We start from the raw sequence: 27,053 nt of genomic DNA, 5'->3' as shown, positions 1-27,053 counted from the left end.
TTTGGACGAGACTGAGTGAACATTTGATCCTCCGACATCCATATATCCGCCAACACTCTTCCTTCACCGAGGCGTTACTCCTTCAGCGTCGCTCGGTATGGGATCAGCCCGCAGCCAGTACGGGCACTTTTTTTTTCCCTCATATTATTTAAAAAATTCCCGTCTGCACTCTCTCAATCATACCGTCCGATACCGATCATCAACCCTCCCCCCATAACTCTCAATCTCCGCAATCAATTCCTCCCTCTCCCTTAACTTTGAGCGAATAAAATCCACCGTCTTGCTCAGCACAATGCTCTCACTGCGGCCCTGGCCCTCCAAACCCGGAACCAACTCCGTCAACCGATCGAATCCTTCCCGGATCGCGGCGCGACGTTTCTGCTCCGAGGCGATGTGGTTGTTTTTCTTCTCCTGCTCCGTCAAACGCGGTCGTTCGGCTCTCTCTCCAGTTCTCGTTGGCTGCTGCCCGCGATCAGTCGTCGAGGTGGTGGATCTCCGGCCGTGTGGTTGCTGGCGGGAACTGTTGCTACTGTCGCCGGTGGGCGTGATTCGTGACATAGTACTATGAGGAGTCGTGGAGGAGGATGCGAAATCTGGCGAATTTGTGTCTGATCGCGCCCACATGAGTGTGAAGCCTTTCGGAAGGAGTTCTGGTTGGGATGAGAAAGGGGAGTCAAGGGGGAATCACAAGCAGAGGATGAAAAGCATGTGATTGAGGGATCCGGGGTCTCGAAAGTCGAAAGCTTGTTTTTATTGCTTATGTAAGCTGAGCCAAGCCTATCCTGTCTTGGCATTTCTAGAACAAAGGACCTTTCCATTTTGGCTGGAGTCAAAACAGTTCTCGTTGGAAAGTACCCAGCTTGAAAGCAAGAGAAGTCGCGAATCGTAGTAGATAGATGGGCAGTGTGAAGATTACATAGGAATTGACGATACAATCACCGTACGATCGCATCGACGCCGTGATCTCTGGAATCATTTCTGCCTCAACTCACCGCTTATAGTAGGCTAGACCCCATCTACGGAGTAGGTATGTACTCGTATGCTATCGAGACGAACAGGACCCCTCCAAGTGCAACCGTCGGAAAGGGAGATTTTTATTTTTGAAGTTGTCAACCCGCTCGCCTATATCCATCGTGGCCCGAAGTCCTCACGCCACCGCAAATGGCAGACGAAAAGACCCCCCTCAACTGCAAGGAGACTGATGTCCCCCCCCCGCCATACGAGGAGTCTCCTAATACAACTACTACTACCGCCGCACCACGTCCGGCTCTCCCACGCCCACCTTTCCCCCTACGAATACCAGCCTTAGACGACCTCCGCAACAAGCGGGTGATCCTAGCCTCACAGTCTCCCCGGCGGCGGCAGATCCTGTCGTACCTCGGCCTGCCCAACATCGAGATCATTCCGTGCACGGAGCCAGAGGATTTTCCCAAATCGCTCTCGCCCGTCGAGTACGTGCTCGCGACGGCGACCAAGAAGGCACAGGTCGTGTACCAGCAGGAAGCGGTGAACGAAGAGAAGGGTGAGCCGGCGTTGATCCTGGCAGCGGACACGATTGTCGTCGATCCCGTTCGGGGGTTGATCCTGGAGAAGCCCCGCTCCGAGGCGCAGCATGTCGCCATGCTGCAGGATCTAAGGGATCTGGGTGAGCATAAGGTGTATACGGCGATTGTGGCCATGGCGCCGCTGGAGAGCGCACGCCAGCCGGGATACGCGATGGAGTCCCATGTCGAGGAGACGAGCGTCTGGTTCGACAAGTCTGTGACGGATGACTTGATCCGCGCGTATGTCAAGACAAGAGAGGGCGCGGATAAGGCCGGCGGGTATGGCCTGCAAGGGCTGGGTGCGATCCTCGTCGACAAGATCCAGGGCAGTTACGATAACGTTATCGGGCTGCCGCTCAAAGCGACGCTCAAGTTGATTGAGAAAACCCTCGCCAGAGCAGATGACGATGAGCGTTTACCAGATGATGGAGAGCTGTCGATTTCGGAAGAGGAAGAGGAGCATTCTTAATGCGTTACGTTTCGACATTCATTGTTCAATTTCTGTACCATTTTTTTTTTGCACGTTGTAGCTATCGGTTGGCCGGATAGATACCCGGATCGCGCAGCAGGAATAATTCGGATAGACGATGCTAGCATCAAAGCTCGAAAGGATAGTATTCCCTGACGTGGTACATTGATTGCGGATATATAAAGTACATACATAGGGGTCCTGTCAAACCTTTTTAGGCCGTCCAAACCCGCTTGATCGCCTCCGTCAGGCCGACGTCATTTGTCTCGAATTCATAGAGACCAACAGCGACGGCCAGTGTCGAAGCACGCAGAATCCAGGTGAGTGCCGCACGGGTCTTGGGGACACGCCTTGTTGGGAAGTAATCGGTGATCATCGCCCTGAACAATCAAAGTCAGCGGGGACGATTCCTAGAACGTGGCCGTCGACTACTCACTGGAATCCGATATGCGAGTGGATGACCAGAGTCGCGCAGAGGATCGAGTCCATGACGGGGCTGAGAGTGCCCGCGGCAAAAGGAGCGACTGTCAGAGGAACCAGGGAGGCAGCGACGATTCTGGAGGGAGCGGATATATCAGCACCTGCCCTAAAATGATTTTCTCTTTTGTAATTTTTGTTCCCGAAGGGAAAAACAGTACCGTTCGAATGTCCAGTGGTAGCTGCCGTGCGTAGGCGAGGTGGGCGGAACGGGAGCGGCATCATTCACTGGTCGTCATCCGTCAATTTCGCTGCTTCATCAATTAAACAAGAAGAATACGATATCGGACATACTCGTTCCCTTGATGACCTCTGCACGACCGACTTGTTAGTGGACTCTGCTCTTGCACACCTTGTCGGCGAGGACACTCACGCGGCTGGGCCGGCAGGATCTGTCTCTTCCCCGAGGCATGGAAGAGCGCAATCTGCGAAAACACGGGGTTCTTTCTCTGCAAAGGACGCAGCAGGGTCGACGCGACGGGCGACGCCCGGGTCGAGTAGGGCATCATCGCGGTCGTCGGGAAAACGGTAACCGGTCGCAAGACCGCGGAGGGGCGGATGAGGGAGGCCATGGCGTCACGACGGCTAGCTCGGCTGCCTTGGTGAGATGCGAATGTCGAAAAACTGCACTCTCTGTGTTTTCGCCGGGATTTACACCCAATGTCAGCAACCAGGAGAGTGCCTCGTTGATGCGTCTGTGTGAAGTCGAAGCTTCGGAACTTCCTCGGGATACGGGAGCAGAATGGTCATCGAATTGGCGGTCATGTGATTGGCTGGACGATATTTTACCCGAGACGGTCCGATCGGCCGACAGCAAACACACTACAACTTGCTTCACTAATACTACATGCAGTCCTCATCGCATCAGAAGCAAAAGGATTAGACTACAGCATAGAGCTGGAACAAATCAATTGCTAGCTAACTGGCAACTCTCAGGACGCTTATCTAAACAGCCAATGTCCCCGGAAACTGTCATCAGTCCTAGTACTTCAACACCGCCTTGCCAAAGTTCTCGCCCGTGAACAGAGCCACGAATCCCTCGGCTGCTTTGTCAATGCCATCCGCCTCCCAGATCTTCTCCTTGATGCTGCCCTCCTTCAACCACTTTTGAACACGCTCCTGGTGCTCCTTTCTGTACGCTTCAAAGTCAGGATCTCCGACAACGAACCCGCGGATGATCAGTCTCCTGTTCAAGATTTCCCAGATGTTGCGGATGGGATAGTGCTCTTCGGGGGGCTTGTTGTACTGGGAAATCAAGCCGCACACGGCAATCCGGCCCCATGTTTTCATATTATTGAGCGCGGCCTCGAAGTGCTCGCCGCCAACGTTCTCATAATAGATGTCGAGACCTTCTGGCGCGAGGCGCTTGATGGCGTCGCCCGGCTTCTCCTTTTTGTAGTTAAACCCGCCGTCGAAGCCCAGCTCGTTGATGATGTAGTCCAACTTGGCATCCGAACCGACGCTGCCAATGACCTTCAGCCCTTCGCGCTTGGCCAAGCTGCCGACCACTTGCCCGACAGCACCACTGGCCGCCGACACAAGAATTGTCTCTCCTTTCTTCGGTTTGCAAATCTCGTAGAACGACGAATACGCCGTCAGACCCGGCATCCCCAAGATGCCCAGAAAGTGGCGAATATCAAGCCCCAACGGGTTCTCGATGCGCGTGAGCCCCCAGGCTTTGATCTCGGACGGCGTCACCTTGATGAACTGCTGGAAGGGCAGGAAGCTGAGCACAAGGTCTCCTTCCTTGAAATCCGGATGGTTCGATTTGAGCACCTTGGCAATGTGCGTGTTGTCGATTGGCTTGTTGAGCTCGAACGGCAGGGCGATTGCCTCAACCTCGGGGGATCGCATCCGTTGGCGCAGATAGGGATCGTAGCTGCCATAGAGGTTCTGCAGCTGAAGGCCGCCCTCGGGGGCGGGAGCGCTGGCGTCATAGTCTGCCACCTCTTCGACAACGAGGTCCTTGCCCGCAACGGGCAGGCCGTTGGGAATGCTCTTGTAGATCAGAGCTTTGTTTCCAGGCATGGTGATGGATAATCTGGGTGAGGAGAAGTGTTCAAATTCAGAGGACTGAGTAGAGCTGCTGATTGAGGTTGACGTGCCACGGTTGCAAGGTAATGTACCTAGTACTTTACATCGCCATTTTATAGTCGTGCTGAGACATTGTCGCTTGCGGCCCAGAGATTACCAAGCGGTTCCATGATTTCTCCATCCTCAATTCTCTATTAAAAAGTAAAGTGTATCAGTTTTGATCAGGAACTGAACGCTTCAACCGGAGGGCGGGCACCACGCAGATCCTCCTCCGAGGTAGTTCCATTTTCGGCCAACTCGGAAGTTTTATCAGATCTTGAAATCTAAGCATAGGCCTTCCAATAATGTTGGTTGGAATCAAGGTTCTCGCGTGACATGTGGCATTTCTGACAACTTTGATGCATCTCTTTGAGCTTTGCCTCCTTGGAGAGGCGAGCTCTAGAAAGATTTCTAGAGGGTTCATCCCCACCTCGAAGACTGTCGGTTCACTCCGTCCCGCTAAAGATGACAGTTGATAGGCTGGAATCTTTTTTCTTAACCATCCATGGGCCACACACCTGATGCCTGATGCGGATGGCCTCACAGGCCTTGCAGTGCTTTGCACAGAATGTCTTCGCCTAGTCTCTAGCAATACTCAATTAACCTCGGCCGAAGTCCCAGGGAGATGGGAAGCCTCCAGTTTGATAACATACGGAGAGAACGATTCGTACCTGTGGACGACGGAGCGGATACGTTAGTTAACCTTAGCGGGGAAACTTTGTTGATCCTGTCCAATGATCATACCGCTTCGAACAATGCCAAGCCGCATCAATTGGTCCGAAGCCCGAATGACGACAGAGAGGATTAATAATCCCATATCTATGTAGTACTTTTGTCTTCTCCATCTGAACGACAGGCACGGCACTGGAGTCCCCGATGAGTGCTGCCAACTCTTTGGCAGACACTGTTTTGTTGCTGTTGAAGTCTTTTCTGGCGGAAACAATCTCAATCCACCTTCCTACTAAGCCTACTACCGTCCTCGTAAGTACTACGGTAGTACTCATTGTAGTGCTCTACTAGCTACGAGTACTCCGTGCTATGAACGTATTCTGCTGTGCAGTAGTCTTTTCGCTACAATAAAGTATGATTGATTGCATTTTACAGGGTTGATCTGATTTGCCTCCAAACCCAGTTTTGCTCACTGCTCAGTACGAGTATGTCAGGACAAGCATGTCGGCTGCTCAATTCAGTTCTCACCATGTCTGCCCTTTCAGTCGAATGTGTTCGTCCCAAACAGCGATAGTACTACTGTTCTCTACTCTACTTCACTGCAAGTACTACCTACATCCTGACTTGATACTACTCGACCAGTATGACAAAACACAGGCGGGATGTAGTGAGATGGACAATGGTCTGGCCCCCAATGCCTCCGAAATCAGAAAACCACGAGACATAAAGTCACCATTCTCGTCGAGAAATGCGCACCTTGGCTCGTTGAAACCATTGAGCAACTCTAGCCCTAAGCCACTCCTTGTGAAGTAACCACCATGCCCACCAAGGTCTCGGGTGGATAGCTGAACGCTGGACAGAGCCAGAAAGCGTTGCAAGCAAGACTAAGTAAGGCGGTAAAATCTCAAAAAAAGGTAGTTTTAACGGAGTGAAGGCTGAAGGAAGCGCTTGCCTCAACGCCTGTGCTAAGAAAACGAAGGCACAGCAATAGCCAAGATGTCGCTGAAGGGGCGTCAACCGTCAGTTAGTTGCAATATTATCTCTACACATTTCTGTGCCTCGTTGAGGAAGCTGCCCGTTTTATACAGATTCTCGCGGATATTGAAAAAAGTAGGGCGCCTATTCAGTACAGAGTACACAGATAGCACAGTCCAGTGACAGCACTGTAGACCTGCTAATAATACAACGAGTACGGTGTAGTTGAACTCGCCTCAGCCAGTCCATTGTCACGAGTATTCGATATCTTCAGCTCACGAAACCAATCAAAAGCCAAATCCCATGCTTGAGCTTTTCGTGTTTATTCGTCCTTTATAACATACCGACAATGTGAATGACATGAGGTTTCGCTTGTCGCTTGTGAAGAAATCGATCGAGATCGGAAGCAGCCGTTTCCCAGTGTTGTATGGTAGAAATTCTCCGACTAAGAACAGCATCAAACTCAATTCAGTTAGATCGAGCCTCAATCTGGATAAACACATGCTGAGTGAGCGCCCTATTTCAAGAAGCATGGTTACCATACGAAGTGTAGAAGAAGCCGTTGTGTGCTTTCGATGAAACTCAGACTTTTTAGCGGCGCGTGCTTGCTGCGAATTTGCCCCACAAAACCGATCTCCCCTGATCTCCAACTTGATTGGTCTCTCTCTGCAAATCATGGAACCAAGGATGTTTTAGTGGCCGCTGGTAGCAAGCTTGGCTTCAGCCAAGCGCTGATGCGGCTCCTTTAGAGCCAATCATAACCCAGCAGTTCCAGATCTTGATGTTCTATTTATGGCTGATCTCTATAGAGTTTCCCCAAGGCAACGAGCAAAGCTCATTCGCCGCGATTCTTCCCATCATAGTACATGTACTATACTATCGTAAAGAGACGCGGGTGTTTACAGCGGATCGAGACATATAAACCGATTATCCTGCTGAATGCTGAACTATAGCGTGCATTTCCCCCCTGCAGCTGGTTTCTGCACATCGATTGTGATTCCTTTCTCCCTGTTCCCGTGTACATTTCTCTCTTGTTAGCATCGGAGTGTTTGCTGATTGTCTGTACTGGACGAACCTGGTGCTTTCCAAGTCTCTTGTATCTTCATTGGTTTTTGTTGCATATTATTCATTGTACATTGCATTCGACTTTTCCAGCACCATCATCATGCTTCGCGATCTTGTTCCTCTACTTTTGCTGGGGATCGCTTGGGCAGGCCCGGTGCAGTCCGGCACACCTGACTCTGTCTACGACTTCAATCCCGACATGGCAGAGTTCTACTCAAAAGTCAGTGACTACATCAACAGCGCCACCGACAAGTCTGCCTCTTGCGATGTGTCGACTGTTTCCCTGCCTCCCGACGCGTCTGGACTGCCTGCTCCCAACGCAACATTAAAATATGTCCTTCTCGGCATTGGCACGCAGGTAAGAACGTGAGGTATCCGGAGATTGCATCCCTCTAAACTAACGTGCCGTCTTTGTGCAGAATTACACCTGTGTGGATTCTACAGCGAGCACTGAGCCTAAAGCTGCCGGCGCGGTTGCCAACTTATACGACGCTTCCTGCTTGGCTGCAAACTACCCGGACCTCTTGCTCCTCGTTACAAAGATCGGACTGAACCAGAGGATAGCCACCGCCGCCATGTCCGTCTTGCCTCCGAGCAATATCAACTTGGTCGGTTACCACTACTTCAGTGACAAGACCACGGCCGTTTTCAATCTGGATACTACCGCGGACCGCCAGTTTGGAGTTGCTTTATCGAACAAAGTGGCGCAGACTCCGCCGCCGGCCGACGCGGTTCGCGGTCCTAACAATGAAGGCAACGGGGCTGTCGACTGGCTTTATCTGCGCACTATTGATGGGACCACGTGCGGTTACACGTCCATTTATCGGGTGAACACTGCCGGTGGTAAGCCCCCGGAGACATGTGCGGGAATGCCGGAGGAGTTTACGGTGGACTACTCTGCAAATTACTTCATGTATGCTTGAGATACTCCTACTCATGTTATGGAACGAAGTACTCCGTAAACAGTACAGTTGTATGATGATATAGAGCAACTAGGTTATCGATAGAGGGGTACGGAGTACGCATTGAAGTCAATACCTACAGGATAGGGATCAATCACACTACTTTGGTCTGAACCACAATGAAATGCATAGTAGGTACTATTGTGAAGAAGTCAAGTCGGATCACTCCATCTCTTCGTATTTAGATATATTATACACTAAAGGCGGTTGTTATCAGTCCACCCACCGTGAAGAGCCAAGCCTGGCTTCCTTTGGCGTTCAGATTATCCATCATTGTCAGCGATCCTGTGACTTCGAACCTTTCAGTTACTTTGCGCGATTCGGGGCGTCGAAAAAGAATATCACACAATCACGAAACCTTAGTTTCGTCCAGGGTTACCACCCTTGGAACGCTCTGTGGTGGTGGTAGACCCTGTTTGTGTGCTACTATCATTGGCACAGTTGGAATCCTGGTGCAGATCGATTGCTCTGATGGCCACAGATAAAATTTCTAGGTCAAATCAAAGTGATGCCAAAGACGGTTATGTCCTTTGCCGTCTCTCAGGCCGTTGGGCGCTTCTGATTATTGCTCCTAGGTAGTGTTTCAGCACTCTTCAGCTCGCATATACCGTCCTAGCATTCAAGACGCTACTCTATGATATATTGTTCTTCTCTGGCTTGGCATCGTATGAATTTGGAGAAGACACACGAGCAACCCGAAAGCACGATCTGTCAGCCATGACGAATCGTTCGGGGTCCGCATTCATCATGCCTCAACTATTGGCTGCATTCACCTCCAGGCTTACTGGCAAGCTCAGTAAGAACATATCCGCTTCTCCGATGCTCAATGTACAGGTACTAGCTACTCAAGTTTGGAACATGTCCCGGCAACAGTAAGCGCCCGAAGAGTCGTTTACGCGTACTCTGCACCAATCCATGCCATCAGTTTCAGCTAAAGAGCAGCTCCATCACAAGACTGGTTGCGGCAGGCCAGTGCAATATATAAATGTTGATATGTCCTCACTCTGTAAGTCTTCATTACGAATACTGAAGCTTTACGTCCTACTCTCTTGTCAAAAATCCATAGGAAAAAGTGCTTTGTTCCCGGTATTTGGTAGCTTGGCGAGCCAGCATGTCTCGTGCATTTTCCACTGCAGCACGGAAACTAAGGAACTCTCCTGGAACAAGAATGGAACAACCAAGGATGTCACATGGGTTCAACTCTATGCCGAAAAGGCTGTCGATCTAGTTCCTCAACTTCCCGATAAAGGTGATTCGGCAACTATACAGTAGGTAGGTACAGATTGACACGAGCTTTCTTATGTAGCCACGTCAACTAACAGGAGATTAGGGGCGACCCCCATGAAACTCCAAGAAACAACGACCCTCTCCACGATTCTATCACATTGATGAAGGGTGACATTCGCATCACATCTGCACATGTGTACCCTAATGGCACAGTCATTGTTTCAAAAGCGGAATATGGTCGAGTGAAGCTCCAGTGCATTCCTGAGGCCCCCGAAGGTTCCAGTCCTTCCCAATGATATTGGGGTTAGTTCGTACGAAAGGCTAGGGGTCGCAGCGGTGAGGGACGCAAATTGCCGTCATGAATCTTAACGTATACGTGGAATGAGCAGCGGGTTAGTCGAGAATAATCGAGAAATAGTAGCACATGTCAGGACCCGTACACATTCTTATCAATAATGGATTCCGTAAGTCAAGCCAGGATCGAATGCTTACCCATGTGTTCGTCGGTCTGATTGTGAATTCAGTTCTCGAGTTTCAGAAAAGGATGCTCCATCAATTGACGAGCTGTTTTCCTTTCCTCCGGGCGCCAGGTAAGCATCTCTCGAACAAAGGACGAAAAAGCCTCTCGCTCCTTCCCTTCGAGGAATGATATTGTGTCCGACAGATTATGGGACGCAATCAACGCAGAATGGCAAAATTCGCCTTAGAATGTAAGCAGTAGACTCCACGACGCGCATGCCCGAAACAGTACCTTCGGTGTCAAAGAAAGGCCCACCAGGAAATTCTTGGGCATTCTTGCAAAGCTTGCCAACATCATTCCTGATGGCTTCGGGCCAGTTGAGAGTCGACATTGTTTTGGATTTCATGACAAATTCCCTGGGAGGTGGGCCGAGCAGGGCGACCATTTCAGCGAGATGTGACCTCGCGTTATACTGGCCGCCGGTGTCATGTATCTGCTGGAATAATCCTCTACTTCCGAGGATATCCCACAGCTTGAATACTGGATGATTAGCATCGAAGCAAAGCTGGAGAACGGAAACAAACAACAAAAGGATAGGCCGCAAGGATATTTACGAGCCTTACCAGCACGCCGAAATTCCATATATCTGCTTTGGAGTCCCAACGACATCCAAGGATAACCTCAGGAGCACGATAATGATCAGGTTGGATAGGATAGATGCCATGTTGCTCCCTTGCCTCTCCGTCTGGAGCGGATCGTTTGCCAAGTCTTGTCGCCAGCCCAAAATCGACTATTTTTGGGAATATATTTATATTTGTCCCATCAAGCGCCCCAAAGTCACTATGACAGCGGTAGACCGGTCTACCGCTTTGATAATCAACCTTGTATTGCATCAGATGTCGTCGCTTGATAAAGTCGAGGAGAATATTCTCATTCTCGAAGCTCATCAGGATATTTGCCAACTTTAAATCTAACGGAGGTAAGGCTACCATAGCTCAGTTGCAAACGGAGGATACTAACCTGTGTGAACAACTTTGCATTCTGAATGAAGATAATCAAGGCCAACAAGTAAAAAGTAAATGTATGCCTTCTCAATTGGCAGCGGAACTTTGCGATCAACGAAACGCCGCTGAAAAATCCAGAAGGGTTCTCTAATCGGTTCGTATACAAGGCAAATGTGCTTTCCTTTTGGACCAACTATTTCAAAGTCCTCCAAAGGAGGTGCGGAGAATCACGCGACCTCGATGCTCTGGGTTTTGAAGTGCAATGTATCTTTCATTTTCATTTTCATGCCGAGCATTATCAACACCGTTGTTGTTGGTGATCTTCAATGCCACAATTTGTTCGGTCTGCTACTCGAGCCTGCGTTTCACCCCAAGGAGTCAGTTTCTCGATGTAAAGCAGAAGAGCACGATGGGAGTAGTACCTTGAAATATCTCGGGCCAGCCAAACGGTTGATTGAGATCCCCAACCAACTTTCGCTAACAGTTGGAATCTCTTGGCCAGAACTTCCCCTGGTTTTGCTGGGTAGAATGCGGCTGAATCGTAGCCAGGGCATACCTCCTCGTCAACAAGTTCTCGCTCAGGAATTTGCGGTCCTGACCCCGGTGGAAATTGCCATGGCGACTTTCTTGCGAAGGATATCGTTGTACTTTGAGGTGCCATATGCAACCGCAGGAGTTGTGAAATGAGTCTTCTAGGATTAGTGGAGGGCTTCTGAATGATCATTTTTCAATGGAACAGATGACAAACTGCCAACTCATGAGGCTATCCAGATCAGGGTTTCACCTTGAATTCTTGCGGTCGTTAGGGTTGCGGGCGTAATCAGCTAGATCGGTTTGATTTGTCACGTGATATGAACATTACTAATTCGTAAATCACGTGATCAGTGCCCTATCGAATATCGCGCTAAGCACTTTTCGGTGCTTTCTCGGATGCTTTGTTTCCTTTTTGGGCTTGTTAACATTCTCCATCCATCCCTTGTCCCTCCTTTTACCACGTCCTCGTCTCACATTCCCCTCCCAGTCGTCTACATTGCGCGGTAAGTATTACCTGGCGAATCTCCTATCTCAATTTGTTTATCCAATATCATCTGGGCTTTTCACAATGTCTCCCCAGGGACAAAGTGGACAATAGTGCAGTTCATGCAAGCAGACGCGTCCTGTTGAGGACTTCGATGTTAATAAACACGGCAAGAGGAAGATGACTTGCAAAGCGTCACGCTTCAAAGCGTGTGGAGTTTGAAAATTGGGACAATTTCATTCAAATCCTTCTTGCTTGGAACAACGGGCCGAGTCCAATAGCTCAAATCTTACGGGGTCAGCGCAAAACACTGGATATGAATCTCACATTCAACCTGGTTGCTCTGCCAGTTAGATTTGGCTTGCTACTACGTGGAAAATCGAACTCGAGTAACGTCGGGAACGACCTCCCCTCCAGCGCCTTTTCCATGGCACAATCGAATACCGCCATATGTGATCTCACCGAGATCTTGTAGAAGGGGACGTATTTAATATCATGGATAACCTAGTGAGCGATGCTGTTTCCGATGAAAACGCTCTCAGAGATTCTGTAGGCACTGGCAGTGAACGCTAAAGGAAAGAAAAAAAAAAAAAAAAAACCCCTGAAATCATCACGTGAAACACGTGAGCCGTAAAATTGGTCTAGTTGATAAGGGTCGCCAATCGTGAAATCACATTGTCTGCCAGAGTGCAGCGAGCAGGTACAACATCCTTTGATGCACAAAATGGCCGCTAGATAACCCCAAACTGAGATCAATGGTTCTAATACTGCTCAACCATAACGATTGCGGTCGTCCCTCCACATACTTACTTACAATACTTCCCATTCCAAGGATAACTAACTACTAAGTAACTACTGGAAATTGATGCCATGGCATGGAGGGGAAAGATTATGACTGATTCCCCGATATGATCAATTGTCGTAGATCGTGTATGCTATTTTCATCTTGCAATTGATTCTGAAGTCACCAGTTTTTGCATTCGGAATGCTCAGTTTGCTTGCTGGTTCACCACTGAGACTTAAGGATGGATTGGACAAGCAAGTTCAGTCCTTATCAGGGAACCCTGCTTGTCAGATAAGATAAGTACTTTTATCAATCACGTGATGGTAGCGAATGATCTTGGCGCTAGACCAGGATTGGAATAGCGCATTCAGATTTGCAGCCAGTGCAGAGCAGGGAAAAAAAAAGCTCCAGAAAATCTCGTTTTCCTACGAATCTGCATTGTTATCGACACAATTGCCAACGGCCGCGCCTTTTATCGTTATACGGGCAAGTATTTATTCGAAAAAAGCCTGTATATCGCAGTCGGCTGCGAAAACCCCGGTAAATTTCGGATTGCGGAGCGCCTTGATTCGTGCGTCGTTTCCTTCGGCCGCTTTACCTCGCTGTGCACGGCGCTGAATCTTCTCGACGACCCAGAATAGCCGATCATATCCCTTCAGCTATCGCGATTTGATTGTAACAATGGCGCCGCCGCGTGGAAGAGGAGGTCCGCCACGGGGTCGAGGAGGTGGTCCCAATCGTGGGCGTGGCGGTGGACGTGGTATGCAGATACACAATCTGCCCGAAAGCTGGAGAATGATACTGATACGTCTGATTCTCAAGGTGGTGCCGCTGCGCGAGGACGGGGGGGCGCTCCTCGCGGTAGGGGAGGCAAAGGTGTGTCTTGGCTCGAGGTGGAAGTGGAGGGATAACAAAGGTCATTAACATGCTTTGTCGCAGCAGGGCGCGGTGGTAAGGCGAAGAAGGGCGCCAAGGGTGGACAGAAGGTTATCATCGAGCCTCATCGTCACCCCGGTATCTTCGTTGCTCGCGGAGCCAAGGAGGACTTGCTGGTCACCAAGAACCTGACTCCTGGTGAGTCGGTCTACGGCGAGAAGCGCATCTCTGTCGAGAGCCCTGCTGGAGAAAACCAGCCGCCTGTGAAAACCGAGTATCGTGTGTGGAATCCTTTCCGGTTAGTCCGTCCCTATTGTGGCCCGCATTGAGTCGATGCTGAATCGTCTACTTTCTACTTGCAGGAGCAAGCTTGCGGCCGGTGTTCTCGGCGGTCTCGATCAGATTTACATGAAACCCGGTTCGAAAGTTCTTTACCTTGGTGCTGGTGCGTTCCCTTTGATGAGCGTTGTTTTGCGAGTACAATATCATGCTGATCCTCGCGTTAGCCTCGGGAACCAGTGTGTCTCACGTTGCGGACCTGGTCGGCCCAACTGGCACGGTGTATGCTGTCGAGTTCTCCCACCGATCTGGCCGTGATCTGATTGGGATGGCCACGTGAGTGACACCGTGAAAATATGTTCAGTCGGGATTGAGCTGATGGCGCTTCAGGAAACGGACAAATGTCATTCCCATTGTCGAAGATGCCCGAGTAAGTCGGATTTGTTCAAGTAGCTATGGAATTATGACTAACTTTTGTCTCCCAGCATCCGTTGAAATACCGGTATGTTTCTTTTTTTTCATTTGCTTGGCTCCTCGTACTTGCTGACAAAAACAGGCTCCTCGTCCCCATGGTCGATGTCATCTTTGCCGACGTTGCCCAGCCCGATCAGGCTCGTATCGTGGGCCTTAATGCCCATACCTTCCTCAAGAATGGCGGCGGAGTCCTGATCAGTATCAAGGCAAGCTGCATTGACAGCACGGCCAAGCCTGAGGTTGTGTTCGCTCACGAAGTCGAGCGGATGCGAGCCGAGAAGATCAAGCCCAAAGAGCGTAAGTAGACGGGACATCCTTTCCACGCGCAGACTGACATGACATTTGCTGACTTCTGTCTCCCACAGAACTCACACTGGGTAAGCTTCTAAGAGACCTGTTGCTGGAATCGCATATCCGTCGACTAACAGCATTCTTGCAGAGCCCTTCGAACGCGACCACTGTATCGTTGCTGGTATCTACCAAAGAACGCAGTGATGTGTCATCTATCTGTTCTTGTTATGCCTGTGTTTTGTGTTTTGGCGTTCAGTATGGTTTGAATGTTACGGTTCTGTGTTTGCAGTTTCAACCTGTGCGAATGGACTTGAATGGACTCCAAAGGGCTATTTGCATTGCCAAAGTGAGATTTTGAGAGGAAAATTTGCTACACTGTACAGCAGGGAGGAATCAAATGGATCGATTTACCCATCGGCATCGGCGTAGTCATTGTTACCGTTGTACGCCTAGGCATGCTTCGGGCCGAGTATTTTCCCACAGGTACGGAGTACACCGTATGTAGTATGTACGAGCAGAATGGCGACCAGGATTTGGAGCATGTGTGGATTCAGTTCATATTTAACTGACAGGGGCGTCCATGGACTTTTTCAAGTGGCCTGATTTGCAGGCATCCCGGATGCCTTGTATCGGAAGTCGGCAGTCCCTGTAACTTCTCGTTACCGGTGGTAGGTTAACTGACAGTAATTTTGAGGTAGGCCGGAACAATCTTTTTTCCGAATTATCCGGGGAGTGCGGGGCCATGCCGGGGCGCTCGGGCCAGTTCGAAGGTTCTTTGATCAGAGCCTCGGAAGGTTAGGTAAGCCTTCTCCCTTTGTGTCGTACTTTTGGAGATCCATATGTGCGGTATTCGATAAGCCTGTTCATTATGCATGAAGTATCTGGCACTGATTTTCCGGATCCTTTCCCTTTAATTCCGTATATTTCCGGGGCCTGCAGTAGAGAAGTACCGAATCGCAGTACCGACACCTCCACGCCCGACGGGATGTGGGATTTTGTGGGGATGGCCTGATGGGGAAGACCTTTTGCTCTTCAGCTGTCAACACTTTATTATATCCGTCCGAATATATATAGTAGTTTCTGAAGTATCTCTTGTGTTCCCTGTGCCCAGCTTTGCTCCATAGAAGTAAACCAATGTGCTCAGAGACTGAGTGAAAATGACCAAAACGCCGAAGGACCTGAAAATATGCATAGTCGGCGCGGGTAAGATGCAACGACTGAGCTTGTAATGCGATAAGCTGCTGAACATCGATCACAGGCATGGGAGGCCTTGCCTGCGCCCTGGCACTGGCAAAAGAGGGCTTCACCAACATCCATGTGTTTGAACATGCTCCAGACATGGGATTCGTTGGCGCAGGCATCCAAATGGCGCCCAACATGGCTCGAATTCTCGATCGTCTAGGCGTGTGGGAGCCGATCATTGCAGAGGCTACCAAAGTCAAGGACATTAGCATTAGAAGTGCGTGGCGATGACCTGGTATATGATGCTCATGTTGCTGTGCGCGCTGACTGTCGGACAGGAGGAGCTACGGACGAGGAATTGGCCAATGTCAAGTTTGATTATATTCGAGAGACGTACGGATACCCGCATGTGGTTGGTCATCGTGCTTCGCTGGCCAACTCGTTGTACGCAGGGTGCAAGAAGGAGCCGGCGATCAAGTTCCACCTTAACACCGCAGTCACGAGCGTCAGCTCATTTGGTCCGAAACCCACTATCATTGCGTCGCCTCGTAATGGCGAACCCCCGTATCAGTTCGAATCGGACGTACTCTTGGGCGCTGACGGTATCAAGAGCACTGTCCGGGTTGAAATGTTGAATCTACTCAAGGTCGACGCCCAAGTGGTTGACACCAACCAGGCTGCCTACCGCATCATGCTGCATCGTGACCAACTGAAGCATGACCCAGAGCTCCTCGAATTGATCAACAACGACCAGGTGGTGCGGTGGATCGGCCCCAAGAGACAGATCATCGCGTACCCCGTCTCCAATAAGACCATCTACAACATTGCCACCACGCAACCTGATGTGAACTTTGCCGCCGCACCGTCGGCTACCTACACGACCACGGGATCGAAGAAGGAGATGTTGCGTGTGTATGAAGACTTTTGCCCCAAGATCCAGCGGATACTCAACCTGGTACCCGATGGGGAAGTCGTCGAGTGGAAACTCCGGGTGCACTCGCCGCTACCGACCTGGGTGCACGGATCAGTTGCCCTGGTTGGCGACGCATGCCACCCGACCCTGCCCCATCTGGCGCAAGGTGCTGCGCAGGCCATCGAGGATGCTGCCGTCATTGCGGTGGTGCTCTCGCGTCTCCCCGACGCGTCACCCCAATCCATCAACACCGCGCTCCGTGTCTATCAGGAACTTCGCAAGGAGCGTGCCGAAACCCTCGTCGAGCTGGCCGCGATATCTGGCAAAACCCTGTTCAGCGAAGGCGAAGCTCAGCAGGAGCGAGACAAACAGTTTGCCGCGTTTATGCAGGGAAAAGGCAAATCCGTTCCAGATAAATGGGCTGATGCCGATGTCCAAAGAATGGTTTACAGTCATGATTGCACCATTGAAGCGAAGGAGTCATTCGATGAGTTGTTCGCCAAACTCTCGTCGACGCAAGCAAATGGGTCCCGGCCACGCATTTGATATGACTCTTCTGTAACGATTGTGTATCAATGTAAATGGGCTTCTGCAAATAAGTCAATAATAGCGTTTTGGTGGAGCCCAATGGATGGTACTATTTACAACTGAACGTCCGGGATAACGCAATTCGGACGGCTTTCTGGTGAGATGAAGAGTCAAAACCGTACCCGAAGACACCTAGAAGAGTAATCATGAACATATACGTTGAAAATAAAGGAAAATGGGCCCAGACCTCAGATGCACTTGATCTTGACTGCTCATAGCCCTAATCACGTGATTCTAAACGTGAAGCAAAGTGAGCAGGGCATCTCAAATTTGGGCAATGATACGGACCGAAGAGAATGTAAAAACACATCATTGACAAGCTATACGTCCGGATTGCTGAATTGTCGAAAGGGAGTGAGGGCCGGGGATCTGGGAGAATGGGTTGTCAGAGTTACGGTGCTGAAAACTACTTACCAACTGCTGCCGCGGGGAAGAAAGTGCTCTTAGTACGGAGTACGAGTGCTAAGATATAGGTATAACAATTGATTGCTTTCTCCTAACACCCCGGACCTGGTGTCCCGGCAGCTTGGCCATGTGGCTCTTCTACCATAGAACAATCCCTCTCTTTCGGCCGGATCAAAGCTGTTTGCTTCACGTTGCGCTCCCCGCCCTATGACCAATCGTTCGCGCTAGGCGTGACTTTACCCCAATCAGGGGTGGACTCCTGTGAATGATTAACAAAGCACTCTTGGCCATCGTGGAAGGCCCCTGTCCCTACGTATGGGATAGTACGTGAAGTGGCTCGGAGGGACAGTGTAATGTTGCGAAGCCCTGGAATCTGGCAATACAACTCAGGATCTCTAACAACCGCATGATGAATCGAACTCCATACGTAGCAGCTATGATACCTTAATTTAGATTTACTTGCCTGGACTCTCACTTCGAGCGCTCGTGATTCGTGCTCCGTGCTTGTACCCGAGTTCGGAGATCTTGAGTCGACTTGTTAGAAGTACAACATTCCCCAGAATTGGCATTGATCATGCCAAGTCGTCGCTCTCACTGAGTCCATGAAGGCTCATTCTTGTTGACGGTTATCATCTCCTGGCATTCGTTAGTATATCGGTCAGCTATGAAAGTCGCTCCTTTGCTCAGATTCTTCTGGCCGTCTCGGTCACGGCTGGTCTTTCACCTGACCGGCACAATGGGCGACAGCATATCGAAGTCTTATTGGTAGTGGGCCGTAGTCGTCAACAACACGCTCGTGACCCGCAGGCACCCTCTGCGGTGATACCGAATGTCTTGTGTGGGCCACAGCACATATACGATACAGCATACTACTGGAATCCTCTTAAATTTGTCCCTCATAGCAACTTTGGTCATATCATGTCCATCGACACGTGGGCGGAAACCGAGTCCGGGGCCCGGGTGGAATCTGCCGGCGCTAACCTGCTCGACCTTCACTACAATGACACGAGTGCTGCGACTGCCAACAGGATATCCCCAGCTGAGATCGACGTCACCTACGTCGGTCCACCATAGATCAGTCCCGGGTCGGCCCCGGGCAATGGGATGAATCCAATTTGGTCTGAGAGGACAAGGTCTGACTGCACCTACCTATCATCTTCCTCAGTACGAACTGATAATGGTAGTACTTCTACTCTATGGAGCACTTTAGTAATCTTATCGACGTTATCAACAGCCATAATAGTATCCAATGCAAGGCGTTTGAAAAAAATTGCTGATCGCAACGGCCCGACTTTGCGCCTGCGCAGATTACCTCAACGTCTGACGAACTACGAAAGGATGGCGAAGACCTGCACTCGGACGAACGCGCTGTTCGTGGGGCGCAAGGGTGCTGCATTTATCCATTGAAATTGTGATATAATTACCTATTTTGGTATAGTGTATATCGGGAGGGTACTGCAATTATCCGGCGTGGTGATCTCCGCTGCAGACGGAACTCCTGCGATCCTCCACAGTAAAAGAGCCGCCTTCGAAGATTCCATTTCGCTCGCCATGTACGTTCTTTGAAAGAAGGGCAGAAGGACACAAGGAAGTGGCAATGCCCCAATTATCCACGGTCGCCGAAAAGGCGCTGCCAGCAAAATGCAGAGAATTGGCGTACTGTCCTACCATGGACCTCATCGCGACGGCTACCGAGGACGAACATTTACATGTCTTTCGTTTCAATGGCCAACGAGTCCTCGACGCCGATTTCGCTGGAGATCCGTATCTTGACGAGAATGGCGAACTGCGGTCTATCGCTTGGAAGGAAGACGGTAAACATCACTCGCGCCCTTACTTTTGCTCAATCTAATGCATTCCGTAGGCCATCTTCTTGCCGTCGGTGACGGCCAGAACAAACTTCGATTGATTAGTTCATACAATGGGAGAACGGTTCATAACTACTCTTGCCGGCCTCCTGATGCCGGTACTGCAAAGATCACTTGCTTGGGATGGGGCGTCAATTTCACAGACAGCAAAGCTGCCTACCGCCATCTTCAAGAGAGTGACGGTGCATTGTCTGCAGAGGATTTGCTCGCTCCAGATACCCATCCCCAGAAGGCCGTTGTTCTTCTCAAAGCTGACCTTCCTCGCGAGCTGGCTCTTCTCGATATGGAGGGCTCGCTGCCGAAGCTGAGCACTCTGCCCGCAACCGGGGCCGAGTGAGCTCCCCCAGTACCAGAAGCCGCGAAGGATATAACTGACGCAGTTCCAGAGATGACGTTTTCAGTAGTCGGGCTTCGATCGATGCGATATTCCACTCTAACCGAAACTCGAGCGACTCCGTGGACGTTTTGCTCGTCGGCTTCGAAGATGGCACGATCCACATTAGGATTTTTGACTGCTTCGAGATCGGAAGCATACCCGTTTCTCCCTCCGCAGAGACTCTTTTGTACGCCTCGCAACCAATGAGCTCAACCCATGCATTGCTAGTCGCCGAGTCACCGAGGGAGGAATCCGAGTCGAGGCTGAAACTCTTCACTGTGGATCTAAGGTTCATTACCAAGTCCGGGCGATATCTTTCCTTGCTAGCTTCAAAAGTTACCCAGTTCCAAAATCTTCTCCGGTACATCAGCCAGGTGCAGCGGCAAATCCAATTGGAATGGAAGAATATCATCGAGTTACCGGCTCGGTACATGAGAAGTGTTACAGACGAGCTTCAGACCCAATGTCATTGTGACTTCGTGACAGCGATGTATCACCTTGTGGTGACGGGGCATTGCTATGCACCCTTGAAAGAGTTTCTGACTGATATTGTGGGTGACAGAGTAAGTACATAGACTAAGTCCTCGCCAAGTCCATTCAAGGATAAACTGACCAAGGACCTGTAGGGACAAAAACGATGGGAAAAGACTGTATCCGGAGGTTACGAAAACATCCGCCGGCTCAGCCATGAATGCCTGCTGCCCGCACTAGAGCGATCCCAAGTGCTTTTGAGTCGACTAATAGGAATTTCGAAATTCCAGAAACTGGGGCCAATCTTCGGTCTTGAGACACGCCATCTCCAGGAGATAGTTGAGACTGTTGATTGCCTCCATCTTTTGGTTCATAAGATCTTGCTGCACAGCGGCCGTGAGCTTCAGGAGTTCATAGCATTCTCCAGATGGTTACAGCATGAAATCGCCGTGCAATCGGCTGAGCCCATGTCGCAGACTCTAGAAGACCTCATCGAGAAGAGTGATCTGATTGATCATGGCACAACTCTTGCGTATATTCGTGGCCCATTAACGCGAAGTGCATTGCGAGACTTCATTGGCACTACCTCAGGAACGCCCGGAATGTCTTCAACGGAGGAACCTTCCTCCTCGAAATGGGCTTCTGGAGAGCAGGATGGATCATTTTACGAATTCTATCGTCGGATGCTGGCTCTACATGAGCAGCATGAGGCTAATCCGGATGCCTCTCAGCCGGTCGAACTCCCCAAACTCACCGATTTGATCGGACGGTTGGAACGGCAATGTGACCGGGTGTTTGCACAGATTGCATTGGCCCAGAGGAGAAGCATTCTTCATCGCTGCTCCTTGGTTCTCCACCCAGAGAGTGATAGGACGGTTCTCGCAATGACGATGACCGGCGACAATTACAGTCCTGACAGGTCTTCAATCTACGTAGCCACGAGACTCAAAAATTCTCCTCATACGTGTACGTTCACCGCTTTTGATCGGCAAGGTTGATACTGAGTTTTCGCTCCTTAGTATGCATCTATCGCTTATCACTGGAGTCAGTCAACGGAGTCAGCTCAACTAAGGAGACTTCAGTTGCCACCCTGAGCCTGCAGCAGGGCGAAATCAAACAAGTTCAATTTGTACAAGATGGGACTATTATGGTATTATACACTGATGCGGGTTCGTGACCTTTGTGCCTCAACCTCGATGGCCATCACTAACTGCCGTTTTTCAGAAGGGCATTCATCCCTTCTCCAATTTCCTTCTGCCCCCCAGGACAGTGATCATGCAGATTCTTTCTACCCTTCCTACCAAACTTGGAACGTGACTGCGAGCTCTCTTTCGGATCTTCCGGAAGCTGCGCCGCTCGACTTCTCGACTACTCATGCACAACTCGTGCTCCATGCCTTCCCTTCTCACGGACCCAAGTCACGGCCCGGTTTCATCAGCGTCAATGGGCGCAACACGCGACGCGCTGTCTGCGTCTTGTATGCGGATGCGCTCCATTACGAGGTTCTAGACATGGACAGTCGTGTGGAAGACGGATAGTTTGATGGATTCATCCTATCCCACGGCTGTACTCGAGCCACTTACTGCTCTGATGGCGCCGGCAACATGGCAGTGGAGATAGGACCGTGCTGTCACCTGGAGGAGCCGCAAGCGGCCTTTATTCGACCTGGCTGCAGAATTTTGCAGATACAACTATGTCGTGCAGGGCACTGACGGTCATCAGAGTACTACCGGAGGCTTCGTTGGTGCTAGATCTCCTGCGCCACAGAAAGAAGCAAACCCGCGGAAAACCGTATCTGTCAGTATCGACACTACCTACTGTATATCTATCTACCTAGGTCATGATAGGCCATAGCCCTTTGTACAGCTGTACATAATACTTCTGATTGCCCCTCCCTTTTCCATTTTAGATCTACCGGTTTGGGCAGGTGGTCAAGCTTGGCCCTTAGTCATCCAAATCACGTGTTTCCGATCCCGCAGACGATTCTTGGACGAAGCGTGGTCGAACGGTTGCAGGCTTGCAGACGAGAAGAAAAGGCAGAAGAAAAGAAAATCAGGAGTAAGAAGAAGGCCCTCCTCTTCTGCCATTCCTCATTTTTGCGATTTCTTCGTCTTCTACTTTGTTCTCCTAGCAGTCTGCCCGTTCCAGTTTTCAATTTCGCTCTTTTCACCGGAAACACTCGTCATAGCAGATCCACAAACACTCCAGGGACCAGACTGCCGCCTTTTTCCCACTTCCACCAAACAACAAACCGGCCTTCCTTTTCCCGGCGCATTTGTGTTGAATCTTTTTCTTCTTCTCTTTATCCCCCGCGTAGACGCGTCTTTCTTCCCAGCGATTCTCATCCCCTTTGTATTATCGGATCCTCCCTGGCTGTTTTTGACGCATTGCCAACATGAACGTCACTTTGGTCTTGGAGGGCACCTTATCGCCTGGTGAGTGACCGATTCTGTCGACGCGCGCCTCTGTCGCACGGGCAAGTCTCGGAAACTAATCGCAAGTCGCTGACGGTCGATAGATACCAATACGCGTCAGAATGCCGAACAACAACTCGTTCAGGCCGCCGAAATCGATTTTGTGAGCCGCCCCTCTTTGTCCCCGTTCCCATCTCGATCATGCCCTCAACCGACATTCGATTGAATGCGAATTCTCTTTGCGCTGACTGAAAATAGCCCGGTTACATTACAACACTCTCCCAGGCGCTTGCCAATGAGGAGGTGCCAAGCCATGTGCGAATCGCCGCCGGTCTCGCCTTGAAGAATTCTCTCACATATCGAGATATTACTCGTTTGCGAGAAGTCCAAACGCGATGGATTCAGCAAGTTCCTCAGCAGACAAAAGCGCAAGCCAAGGAGCTCGCGCTGAAGACGTTGGGATCGGCAGATGGCCGTGCGGGACAGTCTGCGGCACAGTTCATCACGGCCATTGCAATCATCGAACTGCCTCGTAATGAGTGGCCGGACCTGATGGCCACACTAGTCCAGAATGTAGGCAGTGGTTCCGCTTCACTGAAGCGAGCGTCTCTGGCAACCCTAGGTTTTATTTGCGAGTCCCGGGATGCCGATCTCCGTGCCGTCCTCTCAGCGCATTCCAATGCTGTTCTCACGGCCGTCGTCCAAGGTGCCCGACGAGATGAACCAGATAATGAAGTTCGACTTGCTGCTCTGCAGGCCCTCGCCGACGCCACCGATTTTATCGGCGCTAACATGAACAACGAGGGTGAGAGAAATTACATCATGCAAGTTGTGTGCGAAGCAACGCAAGCGCAAGATACCCGAATACAGGCGGCTGCATTCGGTTGTCTGAACCGTATTATGAGTGCCTACTATAGCATGATGCGATTTTACATGGAGAAGGCCCTGTTCGGCCTTACCATTATGGGAATGAAGAATGAGGAAGAAGATGTTGCCAAGCTCGCGATCGAGTTCTGGTGCACAGTATGCGAAGAGGAGCTGGAGATTGAGGATTACAATGAAATGGTATGACTATCCTTCTTGATTTTCTCTGAATTTCGTCTAACGAATGCCTTCTCATAGGTTGGCGATCCTGCCATGATGAAGCAGTCGTTCCAATTCGCCCGTATAGCCTGCCGTGAGGTCGTGCCGGTTCTCCTGCAACTCATGACGAAACAAGATGATGAAGCATCTGATGACGAGTACAATGTCTCCCGTGCTGCTTACCAGGCCCTTCAACTGTACGCCCAGATTGTGAAGAGCGACATCATCCCACCAGTCTTGACCTTTGTCGAAGCCAACATCAATGACCAGGATTGGCATCGTCGAGATGCTGCTGTGGCTTCTTTCGGCGGTATCGTCTTGGGTCCTGAAGAAGGCGTGTTGGTGCCCTTGGTGAAGCAGGCGCTGCCCGTCTTGATTGGAATGATGAATGATAGCTCTGTCATTGTGCAGGACTCGACTGCGTTTACCTTGGGTCGGATTTGTGAGTATTGTGCTGAGGGCGTCGATAAGGACAGCCAGCTGCCGTCCTTGATTGCTGCTCTCTTCAAGAACCTTGACAATACCCCCAAGATCGCTTCCTCGTGCTGCTGGGCTCTCATGAATATTGCACAAGCCTTTTCAGCGCCACACCATCAGACAAACGCCCTCTCAAGGCACTTCCAAGCTGCTGCTGAGAGACTTCTCGCGATTACGGAAAGGTAATTTGTTCATATTCTTTCTTGCTTTTGGCTCTCATGCTAACAGATTGCTAGAAGTGGCACCGATGTTCAGTTACAGGGCGCGGCTTATGAGGTTCTGAATCAATGGATCAGCAATGCGGCGGAGGATACCCTGCCTATGATTGCCAGCGTCTCTGGCGTGATCCTCCAGCGTCTCGAGCACACAATTCCCTTGCAACAACAGGTGGTTAGCGTCGAGGATCGAATGGTCCTCGAGGAAATGCAGTCTAGTTTGGCAATCGTTCTTTTGGTAAGTCTTCTTCTCATTCATTGGAAGACTAGCTAACCCGAAACAGGCTGCCATCAACCGTCTGGGCAGCGAGATTCGACCTGAAGCCGACCGTATCATGCAGATCCTACTTCAAGTTCTTTCGTCGCTACCTCCTAGCTCCAGCGTTCCCGATCTGGTACTTGCTGCGATCGGCGGCGTCGCCAACGCTGTCGACGAAGACTTCCTCAAGTACATGGAGTCTTTCCTTCCATTCCTGTATAAGGCCCTGGAGAACCATGAGGCACCAGGACTTTGTGCCATGGCTGTTGGGCTCGTGGGCGACATTACTCGGGCCTTGTCGGAGAAAGTTCAACCTTATTGCGATGCTTTCATGAACCACATGCTCAAGATTTTGGTACGTGAACACGAAGCGGCAAGAATCGTGCAATCTCATGCTGACTTGGACAATGAAGACCAGCAGTGGCTTGCGAGACACATTGAAACCTTCTGTGCTTGTTACATTTGGCGACATTGCCCAGGCCATTGGCACTCAATTTGACCCTTACTTGACCGTTGTTGTCCAGGTTCTTCAGCAGGCTTCTCAGGTGTCCTTGGCTGAAGACGTCGATGTTGACACCATCAACTATGTCGAATCCCTTCGTGAGGGCATTGTGGATGCCTGGAGTGGAATCCTACTTGCTTACAAGGACAAGCCTCAAGGTCAGTTCATTGTCCAAGATTCTACCCCTGCGTTGCTTGTTCTGGGCGTTTCTGACGTCTCGATAGTTGTCCAACTGCGGCCCCATGTGGAGTCAATTTTCCAACTCCTGCATTCGATCTACGAGGACCCCCACCGCGGCGAGGGACTCTCCCGGTCCTCCTTGGGAGTCATTGGCGACTTGGCCGATGCCTTCCCCAATGGCGAATTTGCAGAGTATTTCCGTGCTGACTGGATCACTCAATTCATCCGTGAAGTGCGATCCGAACGTCAGCTTTCTGAACGAACCATCAATACCGCACGTTGGGCACGTGAGCAAGTCAAACGTCAAATCTCCATGGCCACTGCGGCAGCCATGTCCTGATACCGTGCTGAACGATGGTATTGGCTCGATTACAGGGCTGGGGTCCGAACCTCCTCCGATCCACTGTCCCTCCGCGTTCTACAGATCTCATAAACGAGGAAAGGGAATTACTACGGATGTTCGGAGGCCGCCCGAGTCCTACTCTGATTCCTGGAGGGGTAAGCTTGATTTCTCAGACAAGCGATCCTCACGAATTGCCCGATCCCCGATCCCATACCTCGCCTCCCCCAATACCACCGACTCCTTTTTTTCCCCATCGCTCCGTCTCACCCCCTCCTCGCACGCTTGAGTTTCTGTATTTTGGACATGATCATCCCCGTTGCTAGGTTGCTAAATCCTGTTTAACACAGCGGCCGTTTTCCTGTCGATCACCCCCTACGCATAGCTCCTTAATTAGACAACAACCACGACACCTTGTTCCCCTTAAGTCATGTATGCCCGAGATATCATGTAACCTCATTGTGATGCGAGGATCACGATAGTACTGCACCAATCCTGGCATGTTTTAGACCGAATGAAAGGTACGGAAAATGGAATGTCGGCTTCATTATTGGCCTGCTGTGATGCTATTCGTCGATTGATTGACGGCACTCGTAGAATCTAGCAAGAGGATGAGCTCTTCAACCAAGCTATCTTCGTGAGTGTACGAACTGCTGAGTATCACCCCCAACTTTCTAGGCTCATATTATTCGGTTTCCTCATTTTCCCAGCCTCATAGAGGACAAAGGAGGCATAACACGGCCTATTACTAAAAAGGGTAAGCAATCCTTGAAAGAGGTGTATAGTCACGTGATTTAAAGTTCTTCGTGGCCAATGACCGCCTTTGCTTTTTGCGCACGTTGATTGGTGGCAGCACGAATTTCAGGGTTTCTTGTGCAGAAACCCTAGCGCACACCAAGAAAAAAAGCTACCAACCCAGTCTTGAAAATACGTGCAGCACCACCGTCGTGATCCTCCTCAATCTCAACCACCCCGTTGCATTGCAGCGTCCATAGAGGTATGTACAAATTGCAATTCCTTTCCCTTGCTCGAACTGTTTTCGAGAGCCCGAGGGAGGCCATCACCCGCCGAATGGATTGGTTGACACGACCTCACCTCATCCACGACACGGGCTGAAGACCCCTTTCTCCTGG

The 27,053-nt window shown here is 50.5% G+C and overlaps 11 protein-coding genes across 11 annotated transcripts; 7 read left to right on the top strand and 4 right to left on the bottom strand.

Annotated features, from left to right (window-relative positions):
• Positions 1 to 1,161: 1,161 nt before the first annotated feature.
• VTN31DRAFT_1051 (uncharacterized protein) lies at positions 1,162 to 2,013 on the top strand (the record flags this gene model as incomplete). Its single annotated transcript, XM_069401066.1, has 1 exon — positions 1,162 to 2,013. The coding sequence occupies one exon, from the start codon at positions 1,162 to 1,164 to the stop codon at positions 2,011 to 2,013; it is 852 nt and encodes a 283-aa protein (XP_069263907.1).
• Positions 2,014 to 2,227: 214 nt separating this feature from the next.
• Positions 2,228 to 3,062, bottom strand: VTN31DRAFT_1050 (uncharacterized protein; the record flags this gene model as incomplete). Its single annotated transcript, XM_069401065.1, has 5 exons — positions 2,228 to 2,393; positions 2,450 to 2,569; positions 2,652 to 2,718; positions 2,785 to 2,802; positions 2,864 to 3,062. The coding sequence occupies 5 exons, from the start codon at positions 3,060 to 3,062 to the stop codon at positions 2,228 to 2,230; spliced, it is 570 nt and encodes a 189-aa protein (XP_069263906.1).
• A 409-nt stretch (positions 3,063 to 3,471) lies between these two features.
• VTN31DRAFT_1049 (uncharacterized protein) lies at positions 3,472 to 4,518 on the bottom strand (the record flags this gene model as incomplete). Its single annotated transcript, XM_069401063.1, has 1 exon — positions 3,472 to 4,518. One exon carries the CDS (start codon positions 4,516 to 4,518, stop codon positions 3,472 to 3,474), a length of 1,047 nt encoding a protein of 348 aa, XP_069263905.1.
• Positions 4,519 to 7,372: 2,854 nt separating this feature from the next.
• On the top strand, positions 7,373 to 8,195 carry VTN31DRAFT_1048 (uncharacterized protein; the record flags this gene model as incomplete). The annotated part of the gene is made up of 2 exons (XM_069401062.1): positions 7,373 to 7,630; positions 7,692 to 8,195. 2 exons carry the CDS (start codon positions 7,373 to 7,375, stop codon positions 8,193 to 8,195), a joined length of 762 nt encoding a protein of 253 aa, XP_069263904.1.
• A 1,786-nt stretch (positions 8,196 to 9,981) lies between these two features.
• On the bottom strand, positions 9,982 to 10,814 carry VTN31DRAFT_1047 (uncharacterized protein; the record flags this gene model as incomplete). The annotated part of the gene is made up of 3 exons (XM_069401061.1): positions 9,982 to 10,163; positions 10,213 to 10,453; positions 10,545 to 10,814. 3 exons carry the CDS (start codon positions 10,812 to 10,814, stop codon positions 9,982 to 9,984), a joined length of 693 nt encoding a protein of 230 aa, XP_069263903.1.
• A 459-nt stretch (positions 10,815 to 11,273) lies between these two features.
• On the bottom strand, positions 11,274 to 11,649 carry VTN31DRAFT_1046 (uncharacterized protein; the record flags this gene model as incomplete). The annotated part of the gene is made up of 2 exons (XM_069401060.1): positions 11,274 to 11,283; positions 11,348 to 11,649. The coding sequence occupies 2 exons, from the start codon at positions 11,647 to 11,649 to the stop codon at positions 11,274 to 11,276; spliced, it is 312 nt and encodes a 103-aa protein (XP_069263902.1).
• Positions 11,650 to 13,408: 1,759 nt separating this feature from the next.
• VTN31DRAFT_1045 (uncharacterized protein) lies at positions 13,409 to 14,851 on the top strand (the record flags this gene model as incomplete). The annotated part of the gene is made up of 10 exons (XM_069401059.1): positions 13,409 to 13,487; positions 13,550 to 13,603; positions 13,667 to 13,901; positions 13,966 to 14,048; positions 14,110 to 14,218; positions 14,273 to 14,312; positions 14,368 to 14,384; positions 14,439 to 14,653; positions 14,722 to 14,733; positions 14,796 to 14,851. 10 exons carry the CDS (start codon positions 13,409 to 13,411, stop codon positions 14,849 to 14,851), a joined length of 900 nt encoding a protein of 299 aa, XP_069263901.1.
• Positions 14,852 to 15,804: 953 nt separating this feature from the next.
• Positions 15,805 to 17,288, top strand: VTN31DRAFT_1044 (uncharacterized protein; the record flags this gene model as incomplete). Its single annotated transcript, XM_069401058.1, has 3 exons — positions 15,805 to 15,850; positions 15,906 to 16,106; positions 16,168 to 17,288. 3 exons carry the CDS (start codon positions 15,805 to 15,807, stop codon positions 17,286 to 17,288), a joined length of 1,368 nt encoding a protein of 455 aa, XP_069263900.1.
• Positions 17,289 to 18,000: 712 nt separating this feature from the next.
• VTN31DRAFT_1043 (uncharacterized protein) lies at positions 18,001 to 18,809 on the top strand (the record flags this gene model as incomplete). Its single annotated transcript, XM_069401057.1, has 2 exons — positions 18,001 to 18,058; positions 18,505 to 18,809. 2 exons carry the CDS (start codon positions 18,001 to 18,003, stop codon positions 18,807 to 18,809), a joined length of 363 nt encoding a protein of 120 aa, XP_069263899.1.
• A 523-nt stretch (positions 18,810 to 19,332) lies between these two features.
• VTN31DRAFT_1042 (uncharacterized protein) lies at positions 19,333 to 21,988 on the top strand (the record flags this gene model as incomplete). Its single annotated transcript, XM_069401056.1, has 6 exons — positions 19,333 to 19,549; positions 19,600 to 19,936; positions 19,990 to 20,542; positions 20,606 to 21,416; positions 21,470 to 21,619; positions 21,675 to 21,988. The coding sequence occupies 6 exons, from the start codon at positions 19,333 to 19,335 to the stop codon at positions 21,986 to 21,988; spliced, it is 2,382 nt and encodes a 793-aa protein (XP_069263898.1).
• An 857-nt stretch (positions 21,989 to 22,845) lies between these two features.
• VTN31DRAFT_1041 (uncharacterized protein) lies at positions 22,846 to 25,920 on the top strand (the record flags this gene model as incomplete). Its single annotated transcript, XM_069401055.1, has 8 exons — positions 22,846 to 22,885; positions 22,969 to 23,027; positions 23,123 to 23,929; positions 23,987 to 24,606; positions 24,661 to 24,877; positions 24,924 to 25,253; positions 25,312 to 25,558; positions 25,625 to 25,920. The coding sequence occupies 8 exons, from the start codon at positions 22,846 to 22,848 to the stop codon at positions 25,918 to 25,920; spliced, it is 2,616 nt and encodes an 871-aa protein (XP_069263897.1).
• Positions 25,921 to 27,053: the final 1,133 nt, after the last annotated feature.

The sequence above is a fragment of the Thermomyces dupontii genome (assembly GCF_041956625.1).
Source record: "Thermomyces dupontii strain NRRL 2155 unplaced genomic scaffold VTN31scaffold_1, whole genome shotgun sequence".
NCBI lineage: Eukaryota > Fungi > Ascomycota > Eurotiomycetes > Eurotiales > Trichocomaceae > Thermomyces > Thermomyces dupontii.
Note: the sequence above shows the minus strand (reverse complement) of the source record. Positions and strands in the feature narration are given on the sequence as shown.